This window comes from Heptranchias perlo, chromosome 44 (assembly GCF_035084215.1).
Source record: "Heptranchias perlo isolate sHepPer1 chromosome 44, sHepPer1.hap1, whole genome shotgun sequence".
NCBI classification, from domain to species: Eukaryota; Metazoa; Chordata; class Chondrichthyes; order Hexanchiformes; family Hexanchidae; genus Heptranchias; species Heptranchias perlo.
Window position 1 is genome coordinate 4,047,236 of NC_090368.1, and position 19,513 is coordinate 4,066,748.

Genomic DNA, 19,513 nt, shown 5'->3' on the forward strand with positions numbered 1-19,513 from the left:
TTTGAACGGTCTCAATCCACTTAAAACAAAAAAAACAGGGTATGCTGTTAGCATCAAGTTGGCGCCTACTGGCATTAGGCTGGCAATCTCACTCCGGGGAGATCGTTGGGACCAGCTGGTGTGGGCAATTGAAAAGAAAGTCGCCCTGGTGTAAACAGCGGGCAGCGATCAGAGACTGGGGCAGAATCGAGGGAGCTTTACTCGGTCGCTATGTCCTCCCTCAACATCCCTGCCTTGTCGTCTCCCTCCTTGCTTTCAGAAGCCTTCGATTTGACCGGGCTTTTGTTGGATGCGCCTACAGTTGAATAGCCCAGGGACACACTCTGTCTAGGCTCACGCACAAAGAAAACCTTCTTGGGTGAGGCACTGGAGGAACGGCCATTGTCGTAAGCATCTTCAAGATAAACAGTGAGTGTTGGCAAGTTATTCAACTGGAAGGGGCTTCACAGACAAACCTGATTCTGCCCTCGCTCCAATGCCCACACATGTGCACTTTCCAGCAGTGGTCTTTAGAAAGTGATCAGGAGTCGGAATGCTGACTGATTTTTTTTTACTCGTGGGCAATAGGGTGAAGCCTAGTGCCTTCAGGGAGGGGGTGCAGGAAGCCAGTTAATAAATAAAAGTGGATAGTTGATGTCTTTAAACAGAATTGAGAGTGAAAGGTGGTTCCTGTTCCATCAGCAGTGAGTTGTGGCAATCAGTAGTGGGATGTGGCCTTGTAACCATGATTCCTCATGAAACTAAAAAGCTCATTATCGTTGCATTGCTACTCGTGAAATTTTTTATTCAAACTTCTTTCCAATATTCTCCCCTCCTGAAGTCATTTCACCTCGCTGGATTACAGACGGCACTCTGTAGGAGAGATGAGATTTTTTTTAACGCAGCAAGTGGTTACGCGCTGCCTGAAAGGGTGATAAATGTAAGGAATCTTACAACACCAGGTTATAGTCCAACAGTGTTGTAAGATTCCTTACATTTATCAACCCCAGTCCATCACCGGCATCTCCACATCATGAAAGGGTGATGGAAGCAGATTCAATAGTAACTTTCAGAAGGGAATTAGATTAAATACTTCAAAAGGAAAAAAATTGCAGGCCTATGGGGGAAAGAGAGGGGGGGAGTGGGACTAATTGGATAGCTCTTTCATAGAGCCGGCACAGGCACGATGGGCCGAACGGCCTCCTTCTGTGCTGCATCGTTCTATGATTCCAAGAACCACAAGTAGAGACTATAACATTATTTAAAATTGAATTGGATAAGCATTTGAAAAGGAAGAACATAATAGGATAGAGAGAAAGGACAGGCAAGTAGGATTGGACTAAGTGGCTTTAGAGCTAGAACCAGCACAGGTGCGATGGGTCGAATGGCCTCCTTTGCTGCTGCGATTTTTATGATTCCATTCTAATTAGCAGTAGATTTTTGTTTTATTGATGAAATAATAGATTACAAAACCACATGTTAAGCAATAAAAGGGCTTTAAAGATGGGATTTATTCAAGTGTATAGGGAGAGACTGACCTTCCCAATATGGCGGCTGCAGTGGCCATCCAGGACATGACGTCGGCGAGCTTCCGGCCCCTGGGCCTCGGGAAACCCCGTTATATCCGGGTCCCCGGGCCCGGATTCCTCCTTTTCCACGGCAGCGAGTCCACGCTAAGATGCCTGTGAGTGTCCGCTGAGGGCGGGAGACGGGGCAAAAGGCGACGAAACGCCTCTCAGAGGCCGGCGAGCGGGCTGAAAATGGCGGGGGGGGTAGACGGTAGCTGAGGTATCCGGGCAGAGAAGTGGAGGAGGATTCAAAGTGTTTTTTTTTCTCCTCTTTTGCCAGTCGACGAGCGAGCCGGAAAAAAAAACATGGCGGAGTTACTCTCTCCACTGCGAGGGGGCGGCGGCCGCTGCCCCTGGAGCCGGAGCGCGAGGCTGGAACCCTCCCCGGCCAGGGTTACCGGGGACAACGGCGCGAGGCAGATCGCCAGCGCCTGTCACTCAAAAGCCGCCGTCTCCCGGGGCGACGGCGCGAGTCCAAGTGTCCTTGTCTCTTCCCCCCCCCCCCCCCCCCGGAGCGCGTGAACACACACAAACCCAGCCAGTCGCCTGTAGATTTAAAGGGGATGGAGGTCGTGAGAGATATGGGATTTGAAGGAGAGGGAGGAGGTTGGATTGCAAACTGTTGTGAAGCAAATGCAAGTTTATTTTTTTATTTTTGCAAAACCTTGCAAAGAGCCCTGGTTGGGATTTTACTCTCATTGCATCCAGGGATTTGCAAACCGGAGGATTTACAAACCTCTGCATTTTTTTTGCACCGTTAGATGACTTGAGGAATTAGGCTGCCGATGTTCTCTGTCCCCCCCCCCCCCCCCCCCAACCTGCTCCCTTAAAGACGATTGAATTCATGTAGTTTGATTCTGTGCCCCGTGGCTATGTAAAAAGGAGCCGGAGGTTGATTGCTGCAGTGCGTGCTGTGAGCATGCAAACTCCCCTCCAGAATGCGTTTAAAATGAGGGACTTTCCCCTCGTGGTTTTTTTTAAAAAAGCTTTTGGATTCTAGCTGCCAAAATGGCAGTTAGGCCTCGTTTTGCAGTTTCATTTTGGGAGTCAGCTGACATTTAAAAATCACGTGGTTTACATGCCAAACTGTCTAAGCAGTTATTTTTTGTTGCAGGGTAAATAACGTGGAATTGTTCCTCAGTGTTTCCCCCATGTATGATTCACTACAGAACTGAGATTTATCCCCTTTTCCATTTTGAGTAGTCTTATTTTACCATTTGAGATTTACAATGCAGCACCAATATGTCAGCTGATTCACTGTCAGATAGGGTTTGGGAGACAGCAGTCCTGTTTTTGATTCTTAGGACTTGTCTGTCTCTGGGTGTTGTATTAGTACAGCATCTGATCGCATTCAGAAATAATAAGATAGCCACTAATAAATCCAATAGGGAATTCAGGAGAAACTTCTTTTACCCGGAGAGTGGTGAGAATGTGGAACTCGCTCCCACATGGAGTTGTTGAGGTGAATAATGTAGATGCATTTAAGGGGAAGCTGGATAAACACATGAGGGAGAAAGGAGTAGAAGGATATGCTGATAGGGTGAGATGAAGTAGGGAGGGAGGAGGCTCGTGTGGAGCATAAACACCAGCACAGACCAGTTGGGCCGAATGGCCTGATTCTGTGCTGTAAATTCTATGCAATCCTTCAAATGTTCCATGTGGCATTGTGTAGTACAGTTAATCTTACATGGGTAACTGGTGGCCATTTTGTGTCCCACAACAATAATCAGTGACTACACTTCAAAGGTACGTTGTCAGCTGTGAAGCGCTTTAGGACGTCCTGCGGTTGTGAAAGGCACTGTGTAAATACCAATTTTATTTTAAAGTGAAATGAATGAGCAGTTAATCAGTTTCTGGTGTGACCAGGATGCCCTGCTCTTCATACGGTGCCATGCCACCTTTTTACCAGGCACTGGAATGGCCAAAGAGACTTTAATGATTTGTCCTGGGGGGGGTTGGCACCTCCAACAAGGCAGCACTCCCTCCGGTTGGCACTGAACTCTTGGACTTGATTGTGAAGTATTTCCGGCTGAGCTAAGCTGATTATTTCTTAGCCAGGATGCCAGACTGATCGCTTGTGGCAGTTATTCCTGCTACATTTTTGTGGGTTTGTGGGGGATGGGAGTAGATGGCGATGGCCACTACTGGATTCTCCTTGAGCACACTGGCTGACTGATAGCCCGTTATCAGCAAGGTTACTGGTAGAGTGGTATATGTACACCTGTGCTCGGCTAAGGGACAGTGGTGCACCTGTCTGAAGCTCGTGTGCCGCTCAGGAGTGCAGGCCCACAGCGAGTAGTCTGCCTCGTCCCTCCCCTCCCTGCAGCCAAGCGCTGGCTCACATTCCACTCCTAAAGTAACTCATTGTGCGAGGGGCTGTGATAGGTTTCGGTGTGGTAAGATGCTATGTAACTGATCAAGTGGATTGCCATGTAATCCGGGGACCCACGTACAATCTTTTGTTAGGCTGGTGCCAGCACCTTGACTTTGCAACATGTGGATTTAATCCACCTGGATTAGTAAAGAGCAGCAGCAGGTCAAACTAGGTTTAAAAGGGGCACGTGTCATTTTTTTGGCTGCTGGTTTTAGTTAATCCCGAATGTTGATATCCAGCAGTGCCCTTAAGCCCGATGTGAAAGCGCTGAGTGATGTGGAAGAGTCCAGCTGTTCACTGATCTAAAGGATTTGGATGGCCGGTGGGGGAGAGGGACAGGGTTGTGGATGGTCAGTAAGCTTACAGTATTGTTTCTCTGCCTCCAGCTGGCAAAAGATTTGTTGCATCCGTCTCCCGAGGAGGAGAAGAGGAAACACAAGAAGAAGCGGTTGGTGCAAAGCCCGAACTCCTACTTCATGGATGTTAAGTGTCCTGGTGCGTACTACCCCCATTCTGTGAACGCAGAGATTGGGTTCAGACCCTGCATGCTGCTGCAAGGCTCAAAGCCAATTCCCACAATGTTTTGATCATTGGACGTACGAAATTAATTCGTACCAGTCTCTTTCCCATTGCTACTGGACGTAGGCCACAGGCACAAAACAGCCCCATACTCAGCACAAACTAGTGATCCTATTCTAGTGCAATGGGCATGTATAGAGGGAGCTTTACTCTGTATCTAACCCGTGCTGTACCTGCCCTGGGAGTGTTTGATGGGACAGTGTAGAGGGAGCTTTACTCTGTATTTAACCTGGCCTTTGTCTACCCTGCCAGTTCTTGATACTGATATTGGGAACTTGAAATCAGAAAATATTTCATTCCCTGACACTAACATTTTCCTCTATCCTTGAGTAAAATTTTGATCAGTTTTGTGGCATAAATTCCTTTTTAAGTACTTGTTCGTTCATCAGTTTGAAAGGCACACTTATCAGTTTCTGATTACAAATTCTTATGTTGCTGTTTCTTGTCAGGTTGCTACAAAATCACCACTGTGTTCAGCCATGCTCAGACTGTAGTGCTATGTGTCGGTTGCTCCACTGTACTCTGCCAGCCCACCGGAGGAAAGGCAAGGCTAACAGAAGGTAAGTGATGCCCGCCCTTTATCTCCTCGGCACAGCCGTAACGTCCAGTGACCCGAGTTAACTGCCTGAACGGGGCGTGCGGAGTAAACCTGTTGCTGGGGTGACTTGTGTGAAGTGGACGGGTGATATTGGGCACAGCTATAGTTGTACCCTGAACTTTGTCCCATTCTAAGCTCCAAACTCCCTGATGCACTCTCACTTGTCATGACATCTCTTGCTCTAAACTCCTCCTCCAAGACCTCAAAACTGTGAAACTCCTTCCTCGGGCTTCTCTTCCTCCTGCAATCAACAGGCTTTTATAAACTCAAGTTTGGCATCCGAGGTGCTTGGGTTTGATTTACCTTTTTAAAAAAAAATAGCTCCTTCTGTTTTTCAACCATGTGGGTGCCCTGCTTCTTGGAACTGGTTGTTCATCTGGGTTTCTCAAAATATAAACCCACCCGACTTGGTACGAGAGGAGGGGGCCCCAAAGGAGCAGAAATATTCAAATGAATGTGGGTGGTGTGTGGCACTGCCAATGGTATGGTCAGTTACCACCTGAAGGTAGGTATGTGTGGTGCCCCCCATGGTTGGATAGCCTGTCATTGTGCTGCGCGCACACACACACAGCTTAGGGCCTCCTCTTTAACTCGTGGCTTTGCTCCGTGCGTTTCAGGCCCTCTGTCTGTCTTGCGTGCCTTGGATACAGACTGAGCTCTGATTCAGTGTGTGGGGGGGGGGGGGGGGGGGGGGAAGAGGGGAGGGGAAGAGTCAAGCGGACCCAGGCTGTGTGGGATAGCGCACGGCACTGGTTGGGCTGGGAGCCCCAGGCGCAAAGCTGAAGACTAGTGTCTCCCGCACTGTTGCCGTTGGATGATTGCGCAGTGTCTGTTTTTAATGCTTTTTCTTTTTCCCTCTGTTGCAGGCTGTTCCTTCAGAAGAAAGCAGCACTGAAGTGAAGATTGTCGTTGAGGGATGGGTGGGACTACCTGCACAGCTGGGCGTTGGACTCTCGCTGCAGGATACTGATTCGTTTCCCTGGGATCTGGATGGCGGTTTGGGAGATGTGTAACTTGAGAATGAGGGGAGGGGGTTTATCACTGTCCCGTAGCCTTACCCATCTGGTTTATATAAACTTTTTTGGACCCTCTTGCTGGTATTGAGTTCTTTGTTAGAATTGTCAAATAAAAATGACATAAAGTATTGACTTTTACCTGTGGCTTCTTTACTGTTGAATGCAACAACTTCTGAAACTCTACAGCTGGCATCAGGTGTCTTGAGGCACACGAGCAGCTTGGGTACAACTCCTGGGGGTGGGGGCAAGAAAGAGTCTTCCTCCCCTGCCCCAACTCTTCTCCCACTGTCGATGGGGTGCAATCTCGAGCCTTAATTTTAGACGCGTTGGTTTAGTGGGGTAGCACTCGCTCCTCCGAGTCGGACGGTTGTGGGTTCAAGTCCCCACTGCAGAAATTTGAGCACAAAAACCAGGCTGGCACTCCTGGTGCGGTGCTGAGGGAGTGCTGCACTGTCGGATGATTTGTAAAACAGAGGCCCTGTATGCCCTCGGGGGGACGTAAAAGCAGAGTGCGTGACTGCTGATGCCCAGCTGAAATGCGTTGGTGGTTGCTGCTGGTCTTGAACAGGGCGGCTGAGTCTGCTGTAACTACACTGCAGCAACCGTGTAAAAGTGCTGTTGCCCACATCCGTACAGGATTCCTGGATGTTACAGGAAAACAGTTTCTCAGCCTAAAAGGAAAAGGGTGGGCCTTGATTTTTGGGTTCTCGTAACCTAAAATGGTTGCTTTGAGAATCGTATCCATTAAGATACCAGAGAACGATCAGTCAAAAGCTGCTCCCTCCACGGCAAGATATCCTTGGTGTTGGTTGCGCTGGGCTCGAATTCAACAACAACTTGCACTTACGCCGTGTCTTTAACGTAGCAAAGGCGCCGAATCGGAGCGACTATCCGACAAAATTTGACCGTGCCACATAAGGAGATATTAGGACAGGTGACCAAACGGTAGGTTTTAAGGAACGTCTTAAAAGGAGGAGGGAGAGATTTAGGGAGGATATGCCAGAGCTTCGGGCCAATGTTAGAGCGATGAAAATCAGGGGCCAGAGCAGGGGAGTGGGACTAATTGGATAGCTCTACCAAAGAGCCAGCACGGGGTAAACAGCTTAAGGGTAATGATATGCATTCCTAACTTGCAGGTGAAGGGTGCCCGTTTTGGTAAACTTGGGAGCTGGTCTCTTTCCTTCCCTCCTTCATCCCTCAGTCAAACAAATCATCTCTCATCCTCATGTTCAATTCCCTCCGTGGCCCCTTCCCTTCCTATCTCCGTAACCCTCCGAGATCTCTGCGCTCCTCCAATTCTGGCCTCTTGCGCATCTCCAATTTTCATCGCTCCACCATTGGCGGCCGTGCCTTCAGCTGCCTAGGCCCTAAGCTCTGGAATTCCCTCCCTAAACCTCTCCGCCTCTCTCTCCTCTTTTAAAACACTAATTAAAACCTACCTCTTTGACCAAGCTTTTGGTCACCTGTCCTAATATCTCCTTATGTGGCTCCGTGTCAATTTTCGTCTACTAATAACACTCCTATGAAGCCCATTGGGACGTTTTAGCGTATTAAAGACGTTACATAAATGCAAGTTATAAGAGTAAACAGTGAGCAGATTTTTTCACTGCTCAGTGAGATATTAATGAGGAGGGTGTAAATTTAGGATAATCACTAAAAGAATTAAAGGGGAGGTTCGGGGGAAAAACCTTTACACAGATGGTGGCTGGAATGTGGCATTCTCTGCTAGACAAGTAGAATCTGTGAGTTGCTTGAAAGAGTTCTTCCTTTTTAAAGAGGAATATTAAAGTTGTACGGGGAGCCAGCAGAGGAGTGGGAGTCGACTTGGTGGCTCATGTAGAAATACATTGGCAGAGACTTGATGCAACGTTCAGAGGGACCTCAACAGTTTTAAAACTATGTATTCTGCTGCATCCGGCTGGGCTGTATCGACCAGAAAGGCTCCAGGTTTGTGCTCAATTAGTTGATCTCTGTTTGGGTTCTAGAATTGGCTTCGGCGCCTCAGGTCTAGGGGGAGTTTTTAAAAAAAAATAAACCCAGCCAGGATTCCGGTCCCTAATCACTAGCCAGTGACCTCTGCAGGAAAACATACATGTGTGAATGTTGGGGTAAAATCAGGATCGGGCTTGGCTGTGATGCCTTCGGCAGTCAAAGAGCTTGCCAATGCTCATTGGCCACTTGGGGGAGTGACTGCTGTCTGGAAGTGTAACTTGCCGATAGTCAGAACCTTCAAGAAAGGAGGGAAGATGATGCATTTTAATGTCATTGGAAACCAGCCTTTAATGTGTCTTTAATCAATCTTTAATGTGTCACTAGATGGCACTGGATGTCCAACAGACTGGACTCATTGTACAGTAAGCACCTAATTGTTACTGTCATATACTGACAGATGCGATAGAGACTCCTCATTCTGCAGACTGAAAGGGTAATAATTAAAATGGGACTGAGCAGTCACAACCCTGTGTAGTAAGAGTTAGCCCACAGCATAAAACCACCTATAATGCAGCACAAATTGCCAGCAACAATTGCAAGCTGGCTGGTGTGAGAAACTGTATTGTGATACTGATACAATAGAGGGAGCTCTTCTGAGGCAGTTAAAGCTCAATGTTGGGAGCTTTACTCTTTATCTAACCCGTGCTGTACCTGCCCTGGGAATGTTTTGATGGGACAGTGTAGAGGGAGCTTTACTCTGTATCTAACCCGTGCTGTACCTGCCCTGGAAGTGATTGACAGGACGGTGTAGAGGGAGCTTTACTCTGTATCTAACCTGTTCTGTACCTGCCCTGGGAGTGATTGACGGGACGGTGTAGAGGGAACTTCACTCTGTATCTAACCCGTGCTGTACCTGCCCTGGGAGCGTTTGACGGGACAGTGTAGAGGGAGCTTTACTCTGTATCTAACCCGTGCTGTACCTTCTCTGGGAGTGTTTGATGGGACAGTGTAGAGGGAGCTTTACTCTGTATCTAACCCGTGCTGTACCTGCCCTGGAAGTGTTTGACGGGACAGTGTAGAGGGAGCTTTACTCTGTATCTAACCTGTGCTGTACCTGCCCTGGGAGTGTTTGATATCTGACCTATTCTGTACCTGATCAGTTTGTAGGCTTGATATTAGGCACTTGTATCACTGGACACATTCGGGCATGGATGCAGAATAAGCCAGAGGTAATAAAATCCACCAATGCTGAAATTACAAGGTGAAACAAGCTGCAGGGTCAGTCAGCGTCTGAAAGAGAAAAGGCTGGTTGAGACAGTGGGTGGCGACTCTTTTAGAACTCGGGGGCTGAGTCAGGGAGACTAAAAGCAGGGTGAAGAAACAGACTTCAGCTGTACAGCAGATTTACTTTATTAAACTCAAAGCCTATTAGAACATGTAAGAACAGCTACCAGAAAATGGTCCTTTATTGCAAAATGAAAAATCAAAATTACAATATTTTTAAAATAAAATCACGTTACAACAAATTTAATTCTGCTCAGGACAGATCCAGTTATTTAGCCGTTGACCAGGTCACTCATATCAACTCCAGGCTTCTCTGGAGGTGGGGCGTCTAATTCAATTTCTTTTTATACACAGTTTCAAATAAATATATTTTTTTATATTTAAGACCTGTATTATAAAAATATTACGCCTGCTTCTAAAAAAAAACGAGTTTCGTCAGACCTGACCAGATGCTTGGTTTATATATTTTTGTTTAAATAGTGAAAGCTTTTGTAAGACCTACTGGGAGAAGGAACGAGAGAGAGATACAGAGCAAGCAATCGGAAGGCAGTGACGGACGAAGAGGGAAGGGAGCTACGGGTATTGCTGGCCTTGTTTCCGTTCCTAAGTACACCCGAGTATTATCACAACCAGGCACCTTCCCATGCCCAGAGTTGGTTGGTGCGGTGGGGAGATGGATATTTCACCAATAACCCCTCCCTGAAACCCAGAGGGTTTCTCTCCACCAGCAACCCCCCTCCCACCATCTTTGCTAAAGGGGCTGAATCTCGCTGGGGTACGTACGGGTCTCATGGGCACTGGCGACTCTTTGGTACCTCGCTCGCCGGTCGCTGTTCACGTGAGCGCTGGCAGGTTATTCAACCATGGCTGGCCGCCCAGCCCAGCCCAATCCTGTCCCCGGCCAGCATCCACACAAGATGGGTTCGTTGGATAGCGACCAGGAGCAGGAACACTGGCTGATGTTCCCTCTTCTCCCCCTAGTGTTTGATGGGACAGTGTAGAGGGAGCTTTACTCTGTATCTAACCCGGGGAGTACTCGATCCTGACACTGGGTGGTTGAAATGAAAGGTGTTCCATTCCCCAGCACTGGACTCTCTCACCATGATTAGCATGAAATTCACACAGAAAAGTGCCTTGATGTCGAGTGGTTCACAGAACCCCAACCCTTGGCAGACCTGCTCTGGCAGGAATAGGGGGAAGGTGCCCGTGAGCAGCTTCATCGGCCGGCACGAGTGCCCTGTAGCCCGGTGAATCCAGTCAGCACCACCACAACACTCCAAGGCTCAGGCCAGTATACATTTGCTCCCTCTGGCACTCCAGCCGGTTGTTCTGTGTTAAAGGAGGGCGATGGGGAAGGGATGGTGATTTCCCCGTCCTCTGACACACGGTCCTTTCACCTCTGGGACCGTGCGTCAGACTGCTGGAGTGAACGTTAGCCGCGGGATCTTTACACAAAGTGAGTTGGGCAGGCTCGATCCAGTGGGCCCACTACACTGAACTCCCTGTGTCGGCACTGTTTAACACTAATGGGGTAGGAAAGGAGTTCCATTCTGGGAGTCTGGGAGAGCTTCAGGGAGTCAAAAGTGGCAACGCCTTCAATCCCCTAGCACAACGTCGGCCCAAGCAGTAAGGGGCCGATGCTGCAGTTTCAACGCACGGTCACCCACACACCACCTCGTAGCGGGGTATATTTAGCACTCGTACAGCCCGTGTGAGGCCGCTAACTGATCCCAAAACGACGGCCGGAGGCGGTCTCTTGATTTAATCCTGGACCCTGAGCCTGCACGGGGCGGGGTGGGGCGGGTATGAGGAAAGGCAGCGTGAGCTGGATTCAGACCCTGATCCTAGAGGTGAAGGGTCATTCTGTAACCCAATCGGTCACTCGGATATAGCGGAGTTCTTTCAAACACGGTTTCTCCGCTGACGCCCCCCCCCCCCCCCACTCCCCGGCCCCAGAGCAGTTGCCCCACGACTGAGATTTACGTGGAACCCATCAGCCCGCCCCCCCACCCTCCTCCCTGAACAGCCCACTGGTATCACGGCAGGACCACCAGTCTGGGGGCTGACGGGCTCCCGGAGTTAAGTGACCCTTCCACACACTGCCCACACCCCATCGACAGTGGCAGCAGCCGCATGGTGTAGAGGTGAGTAAACACACAGCATCAGGAGTGTTCCAGTCACGTTAGAAACAAGTGCACATCTGCAAAATTTTTAAAACATTATTGCGTTATCAATGAAATCGTTTCCCACTTGGCCTCTCCGGCTCAGCAATTCCCACTCGCTGATCACCTTTGGTCCTCCCGCCTCCACTTAAAGGTGCTTTGGCGACGTGGATGAGATGACCTTTTGACACAGGGGTTAAGGGGCACAGAGAAAGGAAGGGGGCGGGGGGCAGGTGGGGGGGGGGGGGGAGAAACAAGGCAAGCCAGGCGACGAGGCGAATGGCAGCGCTTCACAAATCGTGGAGCTCCGACAGGGTCTGATCCAACATTCGGTGCATGTCGAGGTTCTCCTCTTTGGTCTGTGAGAGTTTATCTGCGACACAGGGAAACAAAAAAAAAAGGCAAGAGACGGGCGTTAAAAGTGGCGCCAAGGCTGGTTGTCCGAACGGCGGTTTAACAGCGATCCTCTTGCCTCTGCGACAGGAGGTCAAGTTGGGAAGGCTGTTAAAAAAAAGCAAACGGGATCCTGGGCTTTATTAATAGAGGCGTCGAGTACAAAAGCAAGGAAGTCACGCTAAACTTTTATAAAACACTGGTTAGGCCTCAGCTGGAGTACTGTGTCCGATTCTGGGCCCCGCACTTTAGGAAGGATGTCAAGGCCTTGGAGAGGGTGCAGAGGAGATTTACTAGAATGGTCCCAGGGATGAGAGACTTCAGTTACGTGGAGAGACTGGAGAAGCTGGGATTGTTCTCCTTAGAGCAGAGAAGGTTAAGGGGAGATTTAATCGAGGTGTTCAAAATCATGAAGGGATTTCGATAGAGTAAATAAGGAGAAACTGTTTCCAGTGGCAGGAGGGTCGGTAACCAGAGGACACAGATTTAAGATAATTGGAAAAAGAACCAGAGGGGGGAGATGAAACATTTTTTTTACGCAGCGAGTCGTTACGATCTGGAATGCGCTGCCTGACAGGGCGGTGGAAGCAGGTTCAATAGCAACTTTCAAAAGGAGAATTGGATAAATAATGGAAGGGGAGCAAATTTGCAGGGCTATGGGGAAAGAGTGGGACTAATTGGATATGTCGTTCAAGGAGCCAGCACAGGCATGATGGGCCGAATGGCCTCCTTCCGTGCTGTAAGATCCCATGGTTCTAGCTGTACTTTAGGTCTGACCATTTCTGCATCAGGGACCCCCTGCAAATGGTGACGTGTTCATGGGCACCCCCCATCTTAACTTTTGACGGCCAGCGTCAGAACGGCAACGACATTGCTGTCATTGCAGAGAGAGTGTGTTTAATATTAATGTGCAGCAACAGAAGTAACATGCTAGCGAATCAACAAATACAGGAAAGATTCAGAAATGTGACGCCACGCCTGAGATCCCATCATAAACCCCCTACAGTCTTGTGACGCCAGTCGGAAACCCCCCACCCTGGAACTGACTGCCACTGACCTCCCTCACCTGAAGCTAAATACCTGAGCAGCACAGACTGTACCTTCCAGCAAGTACTGGACACCCAGGTAACAGTACAGTCCCGGCCAACATTTCAAAATCCCTCAACCGACACCACCAAAAACAGATTAATTGGTCGTGCATTTCGTTTGGCGTTTGTGGGATCTTGCTGTGCGCAAATTGGCCGCCACGTTTGCTTACATAACAACAGTGACTACACTTCAAAGCTAATTAATTATGAGAAACACCGAGCACATGAAAGATGCTTTGTAAATTTTTAAGTTCTGATCTCCCGTATTACAAAAAGGACACAGCGGCACTGGAGAAGGTGCAAAAAGGATTTACAAGGATGATACCAGAACTGAGAGGTTATAACTATCAGGAAAGGCTGAACAGGCTGGGGCTCTTTTCCTCTAGAAAAGAGAAGGCTGAGGGGGTGACCTGATAGAGGTCTTTAAAATTATGAAAGGGTTCGATAGGGTAGACGTAGAGAAGATGTTTCCACTTGTGGGGGGTGACCAAAACTAGGGGGTCATAAATATAAGATAGTCACTAATAAATCTAATAGGGAATTCAGGAGAAACTTCTTTACCCAGAGAGTGGTGAGAATGTGGAACTCACTCCCACATGGAGTGGTTGAGGCGAATAGCGCAGATGGATTTAAGGGGAAGCTGGATAAACACGAGGGTGAAAGGAATAGAAGGAAATGCTGAGAGGGTGAGATGAAGTGGGGAGGGAGGAGGCTCGTGTGGAGCATAAACACCTGCACAGACCAGTTGGGCCGAATGGCCTGTTTCTGTGCTGTAAATTCCATGTGATTCTTTGTAAGTGCAAGTTGCTTTTATCTACCATTGGGCATTAATAAAACTTATCAAGTGGACTGGCGCATCTCAGCTTCCTTCTTCCTCTCTTGTGAAGTCCCCTGACTCTGCTTAGGGCCTCAGACCCCATGGCTTGGCTGGAGAGGAGACAGCTGTGACTGCAATCAGCATGATCAACGATCGTTATTACGGCTGGGAGGACTCATCTCCGGAGGTGAGAACATAACCTAGGATTCACCCTGCCACGTCATCAGCTCCCTACGGGCTTCATCACCCTGCCCGTACTGAGGGAGTGCTGCACTGTCGGAGGTGCCGCCTTTCAGATGAGACGTTACACCGAGGCCACACCTGCCTTCTCAGTAAAATCTCCCACTATTTCGAGGAAGAGTAAGGGAGCTCTCCCTGAGGTCGTGAAAGGCGCTATATCAATGCAAGTTGTTTCTTATGTCGGTGAGAGTAAACGGCCCAGTTTATACAATATTATTTTGCTGTTGAGATGAAACTATCACTTTAAGGTCACTGTTAAAGCAAACACCGGGTGAGCTCAGAGTTCAGTTACTCGTCAGGCTGTTGGTTTTTTTTCTCTGTGATTGGCGAGGTGAGCTCAGAAGCCACGGCCGTTCTGGCTCCTGTTTCAGATACCTGCCGTTGCTTCGTCACACTTTATTTTTTGAAGGGATTAGATTAGACAGGGCTTGATGGCCGGCGCGGACACGATGGGCCGAAGGGCCTCTATCCGTGCTGTATAACTCTATGAAATCGGAATGTGACAGGTGGGAATGCACTGCGCACATTTGTTCAAGAATTATATATATATTTCCGAATTGTGTAAAATATTCTTAATGTTGCCAAGGCAAACGCCGTACACTGGACCTGAACTCGATCGAAACAGCTGGCTCCTTAGTTTCCGCAGATTGTAATCTTGCAACAATAAATAAAATTGCCCGCATTTATATAGCACCTTGTCACATCAATGAATTGTCTTAGTGCTTCCCCCAAATTACTTCACAATATAGTGCCCATTATGTATGCAAATACATTCTAAAGCAGCAGTTATTTTTTGCCGAATATCACTCAAGGGCCCCTCTCAGGAAAGCTGTACCTCGGAGTGAAAGGACATGGATTTTTGACAGTAAAGCCTCATCCGTGCCTTTGTTAACTCCAGACTCCACTATTCCAACGCTCTCCCGGCCTCCCTCCCATCTTCCGAAAACTTTAGCTCATCCATAACTCTGCCCCCCGTATCCTAACTTGCACCGAGTCCCGTTCCCCCATCACCCCCTGTGCTCGCTGACATACATTGGCTCCCGATCTGGCAACGCCTCGATTTTAAAATTCTCATCCTCGTGTTCAAATCACCCCGTGGCCTCGCCCCCCTCCCTGTCCTCTGCGCTCCTCCAATTCCAGCCACTTGTCCATCCCCCGATTTCCATCGCTCCACCATTGGCGGCCGTGCCTTCAGCCGCCTGGGCCCTAAGCTCTGGAATTCCCTCCCTAAACCTCTCCGCCTCTCTCTCCTCCTTTAAGATGCTGCTTAAAACCTACCTCTTTGACCAAGCTTTTGGTCGCCTGTCCTAATAGCTCATGTGGCTCGGTGTCAAATTTTGTTTGATAATCACTCCTGTGAAGCAGCTTGGGATATTTTACTGCATTAAAGGTGCTATATAAATGCAAGTTGTTGTTGTTGTAGTAATTTCCCCATCACAAGAACCATAGAGATTTATAAATGGAAGGCGGCCACACAGCTCATCATGTCTGTGCCACTGCTTTCCCAAAGCAATCAAGCTAATCCCACTGCCCCACTCTCTCCCCATAGCCCTGTATCAATCCCCAAACTAATCCCACTGCCCCGCTCTCTCCCCATAGCCCTGTATCAATCCCCAAATTAATCCCATTGCCCCACTCTCCCCATAGCCCTGTATCAATCCCAAACTAATCTCACTGCCCCACTCTCTCCCCATAGCCCTGTATCAATCCCCAAACTAATCCCACTGCCCCTCTCTCTCCCCATAGCCCTGTATCAATCCCCAAACTAATCCCACTGCCCCGCTCTCTCCCCATAGCCCTGTATCAATCCCCAAACTAATCCCACTGCCCCACTCTCTCCCCATAGCCCTGTATCAATCCCCAAACTAATCCCACTGCCCCGCTCTCTCCCCATAGCCCTGTATCAATCCCCAAACTAATCCCACTGCCCCACTCTCTCCCCGTAGCCCTGTATCAATCACAAACTAATCCCACTGCCCCACTCTCTCCCCATAGCCCTGTATCAATCCCCAAACTAATCCCATTGCCCCACTCTCTCCCCATAGCCCTGTATCAATCACAAACTAATCCCACTGCCTCGCTCTCTCCCCATAGCCCTGTATCAATCACAAACTAATCCCACTCCCCGCTCTCTCCCCATAGCCCTGTATCAATCCCAAACTAATCTCATTGCCCCACTCTCTCCCCCTCCCCATAGCCCTGTATCAATCCCCAAACTAATCTCATTGCCCCACTCTCTCCCCATAGCCCTGTATCAATCACAAACTAATCCTATTGCCCTGCTCTCTCCCCATCTTCCTCTACTTCAAATATTTATTCACTTTTCTTTTAAAAGATGTCATGGTCTCTGCTTCAACCACTTTCTGTAGTAAATGATTCCAAGCTCCAACAACTCTCTACATAAAGAAATTTCTCAGAACCTGCTCACTCTTGGTAGCAATTTTAAATTGAATTGGTGACTCCCCAACCAGAGAAAACAGTCATTTCCAATTCACCCCAGCCAAACCCTTCATAATTTAAAAATAACTATCGAGTCTCCTTTTAACCTTCTCCGCTCCAGTGGACAGAGTCCTCGTGTCTCAAGTCACCTCTGAACTATAAATTCTCAAGCATGGCATCATCCTGGAGGTGACCAAGGCATATAAAAAGGAAACAGTATGGCAGAAAGATTCAGAATGCGAGTTCAAGTCTGACAGTACAATAAGCAGACTCTGAATCAAACTGGGGAAAGGTAAATGCAGGACTGATCTTAGGAAGTTCTTCACACAGACAGCAATCAATAGGTGGAGCTGGACTCCAGGAAGTTGACTGGCAGTGGAGTAATTTAAGGCAGTTGGATGGAGCGATGGGGGAACGGGAGGGCTGTAGGGTCTTTCTGGTTGATGAGCTGGACTGGGCTCAATGACTTCCTTCATCCAGATGTCAGCCATGGCTCAGTGGGTAGCACTCTCGCCCCCGAGTCAGACAGTCGTGGGTTCAAGTCCCAGTCCAAAGACTTGAGCACAAATTCTAGGCTACCAGTACCGAGGGAACGCTGCACTGTCGGAGGTACAATGATAAACCGAGGCCCCGTCTGCCCTCTCCAGTGGATATAAAAGATCCCATGGCACTATTTGGAAGAGCAGGGGAGGTGTCCTGGGCAACGTTCATCCCTCAACCAACATCACTATCTCATTGCTGTTTGTGGGACCTTGCTGTGCACAAATTGGCTGCTGTGTTTCCCTACATGGCAACAGTGACTACACTTCAAATAGTACTTAATTGGCTGTAAAGTGCTTTGGGGCATCCTGAGGTTGTAGAAATGCACTGTATAAATGCAAGTTCTTTCACCTGTATCCATCTTGCGTCAATTCAGTCAGAACAGATACACCACACGCAACCCTTCCAGAATCAGACAGGCCAAAATGTTTTATTGAACGAATGGTGGTGAAAGTAAGACAAGGTGCATGAAAACTTGCATCAGGGCATGGGTACAAATTTTTTAAAAAAACAAAAAGTGATTTGCACTATATAAATCTTTAAACGTACACCCCCAGCCCATCAGCAAACTGGAAAATAAAAATTAACAGAATGCATAACCGCAGCTTACAAGAAAGGCGGGGGACAGAAAAATAGGTGAAGTTGGAAAGCAGAGTGGAAAGTCAAATTCTGGACCAGGCAGCAGGCAAGCAAAGGGAGGGGGGGGCGACGAACATGGCAAACAGAGAGCGCGCCCAGGTGCGAGAGCCACAAAGACGCAAGGCGTAAACGTAACGATCCGCAGCCGGGGGCCGCCGCAAAAGCCTGAAGGAGCAAATCGCTCTCGCTGGTCGGAGGCAACGGTAATTATCTGTACAAAGGAAGCAGGAAGAGGACGTGACGACACGAACTTCAGGCCCAGCTGCCACGCACTAACCCTTTGAGGACTACAGGCTTTTAGCTACTAAATTAATTTTATATATAAATATATATGTCTGCTATACACAAGGCTTTCAAATCCCTCCGTGGCCTTGCCGCTTCCTACCTAGGCCGACACTCAGTGCAGCACTGAGGGAGTGCTGCACTGTCAGAGGTGGTGGGTAAAATTTTGGAGTCTATTATTAAGGAGACAGTAGCAGAACATTTGGATAAACATAATTTAATAGGACAAAGTCAGCATGGCTTTATGAAGGGGAAGTCATGTCTGACAAATTTGCTTGAGTTCTTTGAGGACATAACGTACAGGGTGGATAAAGGGGAACCAGTGGATGTAGTGTATTTAGACTTCCAGAAGGCATTCGACAAGGTGCCACATAAAAGATTATTGCTCAAGATAAAGAATCACTGGATTGGGGGTAATATTCTGGCATGGGTGGAGGATTGGTTATCTAACAGGAAGCAGAGAGTTGGGATAAATGGTTCATTCTCGGACTGGCAACCAGTAGCCAGTGGTGTTCCGCAGGGGTCGGTGCTGGGTCCCCAACACTTTACAATCTATATTAACGATTTGGAGGAGGGGACCGAGTGTAACATATCAAAGTTTGCAGATGATACAAAGATGGGAGGGAAAGTGGAGAGTGAGGAGGACATAAAAAACCTACAGGGGGATATAGACAGGCTGGGTGAGTGGGCGGAGATTTGGCAGATGCAATACAATATTGGAAAATGTGAGGTTATGCACTTTGGCAGGAAAAATCAGAGAGCAAGTTATTATCTTAATGGCGAGAAACTGGAAAGTACTGCAGTACAAAGGGATCTGGGGGTCCGAGTGCAAGAAAATCAAAAAGTTAGTATGCAGGTGATCAAGAAGGCCAACGGAATGTTGGCTTTTATTGCTAGGGGGATGGAATATAAAAACAGGGAGGTATTGCTGCAGTTATATAAGGTATTGGTGAGACCGCACCTGGAATACTGCATACAGTTTTGGTCTCCATACTTAAGAAAAGACATACTTGCTCTCGAGGCAGTACAAAGAAGGTTCACTCGGTTAATCCCGGGGATGAGGGGGCGGACATATGAGGAGAGGTTGAGTAGATTGGGACTCTCCTCATTGGAGTTCAGAAGAACGAGAGGCGATCTTATTGAAACATATAAGATTGTGAAGGGGCTTGATCGGGTCGATGCGGTAAGGATGTTCCCAATGATGGGTGAAACTAGAACTAGGGGGCATAATCTTAGAATAAGGGGCTGCTCTTTCAAAACTGAGATGAGGAGAAACTTCTTCACTCAGAGGGTAGTAGGTCTGTGGAATTTGCTGCCCCAGGAAGCCACATCATTAAATAAATTTAAAACAGAAATAGACAGTTTCCTAGAAGTAAAGGGAATTAGGGGTTATGGGGAGCGGGCAGGAAATTGGACATGAATTTAGATTTGAGGTTAGGATCAGATCAGCCATGATCTTATTGAATGGCGGAGCAGGTTCGAGGGGCCGATTGGCCTACTCCTGCTCCTATTTCTTATGTTCTTATAGGTGCCGTCTTTTGGATGAGACGTTGAACCGAGGCCCCGTCTGCCCCTCTCAGATG

The 19,513-nt window shown here is 48.3% G+C and overlaps 2 protein-coding genes across 4 annotated transcripts in view; one reads left to right on the forward strand and one right to left on the reverse strand.

Annotated features, from left to right (window-relative positions):
• Window positions 1-1,558: 1,558 nt before the first annotated feature.
• Window positions 1,559-6,242, forward strand: LOC137306630 (small ribosomal subunit protein eS27). The gene is made up of 4 exons (XM_067975944.1): window positions 1,559-1,663; window positions 4,308-4,416; window positions 4,950-5,060; window positions 5,965-6,242. Exons 1-4 carry the CDS (start codon window positions 1,658-1,660, stop codon window positions 5,991-5,993), a joined length of 255 nt encoding a protein of 84 aa, XP_067832045.1. The 5' UTR covers window positions 1,559-1,657; the 3' UTR covers window positions 5,994-6,242.
• A 3,196-nt stretch (window positions 6,243-9,438) lies between these two features.
• The window catches only part of LOC137306631 (tropomyosin alpha-3 chain), a 50,577-nt gene continuing 40,502 nt past the window's right edge, over window positions 9,439-19,513 (reverse strand). For 2 of the 3 annotated variants that reach the window (XM_067975946.1, XM_067975948.1), the window contains one exon: window positions 9,439-11,865. In XM_067975946.1, coding sequence (XP_067832047.1) covers window positions 11,783-11,865 — 83 coding nt within the window. In that variant the 3' untranslated portion in view covers window positions 9,439-11,782. Of the gene's footprint in view, window positions 11,866-17,840; window positions 17,860-19,513 lie in introns of those variants that run through there. The other variant, XM_067975945.1, reaches the window with a different exon arrangement.